General features: G+C 46.9%; 1 protein-coding gene across 1 annotated transcript in view; it reads left to right on the top strand.

The window, feature by feature from the left end:
* The window catches only part of LOC108803896 (leucine-rich glioma-inactivated protein 1-like), a gene marked incomplete at its 5' end in the record, with an annotated part of 7,782 nt that extends 5,491 nt beyond the window's left edge, over positions 1 to 2,291 (top strand). Inside the window, one exon of the mRNA XM_018575687.1 lies at positions 1,398 to 2,291. Within this exon, the coding sequence (XP_018431189.1) occupies positions 1,398 to 2,260 (863 nt within the window). The remainder of the gene's footprint in view (positions 1 to 1,397) is intronic.
* Between the last annotated feature and the right edge of the window lie 3,577 nt (positions 2,292 to 5,868).

Genomic DNA, 5,868 nt, shown 5'->3' with positions numbered 1-5,868 from the left:
TGTATTATTATAAGGTATTTATAAAAAAGATATATTAAGTATATATAGTAATAGTGTGTGTGTGTAATATATATCTATCTAGAGATAGATATATATATATACAGATAGATATATATATATACACAGTATATATAGAGTGGCAGAGATATAAATAGAGATTCATATATAATAGTTAGAGAATACTCTTATTTTTGTTACCAGGATGACCACCTCAAACAGGTTTCCCCCCCCTGAAAGATGGAAACCTTTACCAACAAAGCCAGCCAGTAAAGAAACATCCCACCGTGGGTGTCAATGACCCAATGGGCAGTGTAAAATGCAGGGAAAAGGGTTAAGGACACCATGTTGCTTTAAAGGAGAACTATGAGCGGGGGGAGGGGGGTGCTTTTCACTCACCTCATAGTTCCAGCCGACCTGTGACAATGAGACTGTCCCAGGTCAGCTCAGTAGATCGGGAGGTGAGCGAACACATATTGGCATTTGCTCACCTCTCGATCCCGTCACGGCTCTCTGCCGTGACAGGGGAGGGGCTGGATTCCCCCCCCTTCCCGCTCTGATCCACCAGCACTGACTGGCGGAACGGACGGGGGTGGGTACAGCTGGCTCTGCCTCTAGATAGGCAGAGCCAGCTGTCAGTCACACAGCTGGGCGGATCCAGACAGAATTGTCAGGATCCGCTTCAGCTGCGGCGTCTCAGTATACCGCGAGCTGTAGCTATACTACCTATACTGAGCTTAGGGTGACGGGAGGACGCTAGTTTGTGTCCTCCCGTTACCCTAAGGAGAACTATGGGGACAAGCCCTAACCCCCATAGTTCTCTTTTAAGGAAGGTACTTAAGGAAGACATACCTGTTAGCGAAGAGTGTATATACTTAACTCTCCTGCCCATATCCCCCCCAACACCATTCTCCAAAGGCTGGTGGGAAACCAATCTCCTGGTCTCGCCACAACCTTTATTGGTTGATTCTGCGGATCTCCATGTCACTGCTGTGTCCTGTAATGGGTGGAAGTCAGAGGGAGAAACTAGTGAGAGCTGTTGGGGGGACCCATGAGATCAAACACTCCCAGAAGTGTCCACCAGACATCTGGAGACCATCATCTTTGAAGGGAGCAGAGTTCACGTTTCCTTTACAGATATATCTTACTTGAGTAATGTTTTTACAGCAACGGGGTCACTAAGAATCTCCCGAATAGGAACACAAACTATAAACACCCAACAGAGGCTTTAACCTTACCCCATCCAGTCCATAACTAACTATAAAGCTTGGTATGGAGTTAGGCTTTGAATGTGGCCACCTTAACGATTGTGGAGATGGTTGGCGTTGACAATTGTACTTTAGTGAATTACAGTCAATGAAGATATGGTTCAGTCTAACGCATGTGTTTCCACGGTGCAGGTATCGCAGTGGTCTCCTGCTTGCCTTTGGTAATTGGCAAGCAGTTATTAATCGTGGTGGGCCAGTTATTTGGCGGCACTTACATCTACCGCCGGGACCTCTCCCCTGGAAGCGCGTCTACATTTCGCCCCTTCCAGCACTTTCCGGACATCCGCAAGCCCAACGACATCGAGAGCTTCAAGTCCACCGAAGGGGACCTCTACTTCATCGTCGCGGACAGTGCCAAGTCTGGTGCCAGCACCCTCTATCGGTGGAACGGTTTGGGGTTCTACCCGCATCAGCAGCTGCCTCGCTGGTACCGTGACACGGATGCAGAGCCCCTGATGCTCTCCGGTTCCCCACATCTGATCATGAGCAGCGGCTCCCAGAGGCCTCTAGTATATCGCTTTGAGAACAAACGTTTGGAGCGCCTCACAGATATTCCAGAAGCCTGGGACGTCTACGCCGTCAAACACTTCACCGACGCCGAGGATGGCGTGTTTGCTTGCCTGGTGAGATACATGGGAGAATCTTCCTTGGTCAGGTGGGATGGGTCCATGTTTAAACAGCTGCAGCAGTTGCCATCTAGAGGTTCCCACGTCTTCCAACCTCTTCTCCTCGGCCGACGCTGGCACGCTCTCCTGGGCAATGACTTTGGCTACGCCTGGGTCTACCAGCTCGAAAAATGGAAACACTGGGAAGTCGAGGAGACCAATGACAAGGAAGGCTCTTCGGGGCCTTTGGTGCCCTTGCAGGAACTCAAAGTGTTGGAAGCCAGAGCTTTGACCACGGTCCACGTGCACGGGAGGGAGTTTCTGTTCGTGGCAAGCTTCGGAGGGGACACGGTGGTGTACGAGTATGTGGAGAAAGAGAATTTAATATGAGCTTGTCCGGGCAAATTTACTAAAACAAGGCCTAAAAGTCAACAGGACCTCGTAATGGAAGGAAAGCCACCACACAACCACTATACTGATCACCAAAGACGCTGTATTTTTTTAATTAAACAGATTTATTTTTCACTTTCAATATAAAGACGCCGAAAAGAACCTCATTTTCTAAAAGTATAACAAACGCTTTGCTTTTACATCATCACAGTAAAGTCAAGTCTTAAGGATCAAAACCAAGGACTGGGATGGGGTCAGGAAGACCTCACCCAACCATAACCTCAAATGAAATGACGAGTCACCTGATTGGTTAACACAGCTAATAATGCAAACCTAACAAGAGATGATACTTTGTATTTTACATCTGTTCTATACATAAACTCGATCCTTCATATATTGAAATAATGTTGCAATCTTTTCAGATAACCGTTACATCCTGACAGCCATTAAAGGAGAACTATGGGGTCAGGGCTTTTCCCCATAGTTCTCCTTAGGGTAACGGGAGAACACAAACTAGCGTCCTCCCGTCACCCTAGGCTCAGTATACCTCGAGCTGTGGCTCGCGGTATACTGAAACAGTAGAAAGGTATCATGGCACACTCACAAACCAGCATGTAAAACAACTTGTCTCACCACTAAGGTCAATAACAGAGGTTTGGATACACGTCTTCTGCAGAGGATGTGAAAGCCGCACAGCCGCGCCAAGGCACCTCTTATAGTGCTCTAAACTATGAGAGTCTCCATTTTGGAGCACATGGGGGCAGAAGATTTCAAATTGAGTGCAGGTTTGTCAGGAGGAAGCCCAGCCTCCTTAAAGGCACAGAAACACACGTGTGCACCTTACTGTATAACTGGTGACAAATTGTTGAATGCGTTTGTCATTTGTTTTCCTTTGCGGTATACTGAGACGCCGCAGCTGAAGCGGATCCCGACAATTGTGCCGGGATCCACAAAGCTGCGTGACTGACAGCTGGCTCTGCCTATCTAGAGGCAGAGCCAGCTGTACCCACCCCCTCCCATTCCGCCAGTCAGCGCTGGAGGATCGGAGCGGGAGGGGGGAATCCAGCCAACACAGATAAGAAATAAAAACCTGACATGAGTTTTATCCCTTCCACATGCCGTCCAAAATGGAAAAAAAAAAAAAGTTTTGACTTTAGATACTTTAAAAGCAGATTAATATAATATATTGATTGTAAGGTGTATGCTTGCTCTATGGGAAGTACTGATCCTGCCTGTTGGGGAAAATTTGCCCCTCACTGCCTCTTCTGGTGACAACAATGTTTCTAATACAGGAAATGATGATAAATCCTCAACAGGGACACAGGCGCCAAAAGAAACATTCAAATAAGGGGGAGCCTGACAAATAATCATAGGGAGATTTTCCCTCACTTCCTGTCCTGGTCAAGATGTTGTCACCAGGAGAAGACAAGACTTCAGGCAGCAATAAACATGGAATAAAGCAAAAATAATTTCACAGCATTATAAAAAGGCATCATGGTGATACATGTAAGCTTTTTTTAATATATAGCACCAGTGACATTCAGAAATTGTAACAAGTGGTCACTATGGACATTATCAGAAGAATATACATATAGGTGTAGAATATAAAGATACAAGGAGGTTACAAAATTCCCATTTTTAGCAGAGCGGACTTTGCCCATTTCCAGCTATAAATCAGGAGAATGCTGCCACCGTGTGGACATATTAGAGTAGTGCGCACAGTCCTATCAAGTCTAGTGTACTCAGCGCCTTGTTCGATGAAAGCTTGCCCAAAGTCATATAACTGAACAGGTAAACACAACATTGGAAAGATTGTATCCTCACAGCACTGAAACAAGACCCAATAAAGTGGAAAATGTAGGAAAGTGCATGAGAAATAAACGAATAGTATTTGTTAAAGGGGCCATACGTATTACAAGCCGAGTGTACACTTCACTATAGATCTAACAAGAACTGCATAGTACAAGGACCTGCCTGATTGGATAGTTTTGAAAGGTCCTCATATTATGTGTGTTTGGTAAATCTGAAGGCAGTACAAGCAGGTTTGTAGCGTGTATGGTGAGCTGTAAGGAAACCAGTCCTATGCAGGGCCGGATTTCCCACAAGGCCAACCAAGGCCCGGCCTTGGGGCAGCAGGGAGTTGAGGGGCAGCAGGGGTGTGGAATTCCTATCTCCCGATGCCCGGGGCATGCAGTTCCGGGCGCCTGGCGGATAGTAGAGCGAGCAAACCTGGCCCTGGTCCTATGAGAAACAGGGGATGCCCGGCAGCCATCTTGAATAGTTTTTTATCTCAGACCCAGAACAAACATGGACATAAGAGGGGTTGACTTTCCTGATCTGCATGCTTGCTCCGAGTCATTGACTTAAACTACCGAAGCCAGACAACCGGACAACCAGGCGCCAACGATATGAGCAGGAGCAGCACTGGTTTGCTCAACTACCAGAAATAGAATTCCCGTCTTTACAGGGACAGTATAGAGACAGTATAGGGACTTCACACAGCCATTTGCATAGCAGAACCAACTGTTGTCACCATATAACAGGAAGTGCCTGAACAAGGATCTTCATGGGATCACCAGGGATTATTATAATGAAGTGTCAGATATTAAAATATTGTAAATAGACAGTTATGACATTAGGGCTCATATGAGATATTAGCCATTGGGCTTACATCTACTTTAACAGTCCACCACAAACAGCTATGGCAGGAATGGGGGGCGCCAAAACTGCTGTCTATGGAATGCTCACACAGAGGCACCATTCCCTTTTACCTTCGGCTCCTTCGTGGCAACAAGGAAAACCTGAATATTTCCCACTGGAAGCCAAAGAGGCTTCTAGAGCCCGCAAAACCATCAGAGAACACGACAGCAGACACGCACTTCTGGCAAACTTCTTAAATTTGAGAGTCCGCACTCGGCTCAGCCAACCAGATTTATACATCGAGCGCTGGTCGCGCGACGTATACCAGGCAGGAATACGGGGAAGAGTTCAGTTTTATCTTCCCGCCTTCGATCTCTCTTCCCGCGTCTTGGCTACATCCGCTTTTTACCGGTCACCAGAAAGGCAGCACTTGGGGAGCCGAGTCCTGAACTTGGAATTCTGTCCTTCCACCGCCGCCTGAAAAGTGTAAAAAAATTAATAAATGACGGGGTGGTCACGTAAGAGAGACACTGAACACCGCCCAAAACTGCGTGGTTTACCCCAAGGAATTATAACACATGCCCAAAAGTCAACTGACCGTCACACATGAGCTTGCTGGACATCCCATCCCAAAATCACGGGCATTAATATGGAGTTGCCCACCACCCCCAAATGGCCAATAATACGGAATTGTTACCTCTGTGACCATTAATATGGAGTGTCCCCCCTCCCCCCCCCCATAGGCCTTAGCCCTAACCTTTAATATAGAGTTGAATTCCCCCAATAGCTATAAATATGGACTTGCCCCCCATGGATCTTGGCCATAGCCATCAATATGAAGTTGCACCATGCACCCCCAATAGGGCCAATAATATGGTGTTGTTACCTCTGTGACCATTAATATGGAGTGTCCCCCCTCCCCCCCTTGGCCTTAGCCCTAACCTTTAATATAGAGTTGAATCCCCCCA

Source organism: Nanorana parkeri, unplaced genomic scaffold (genome assembly GCF_000935625.1).
Source record: "Nanorana parkeri isolate BGI_ZX_2015 unplaced genomic scaffold, ASM93562v1 scaffold4404, whole genome shotgun sequence".
NCBI lineage: Eukaryota > Metazoa > Chordata > Amphibia > Anura > Dicroglossidae > Nanorana > Nanorana parkeri.
Note: the sequence above shows the minus strand (reverse complement) of the source record. Positions and strands in the feature narration are given on the sequence as shown.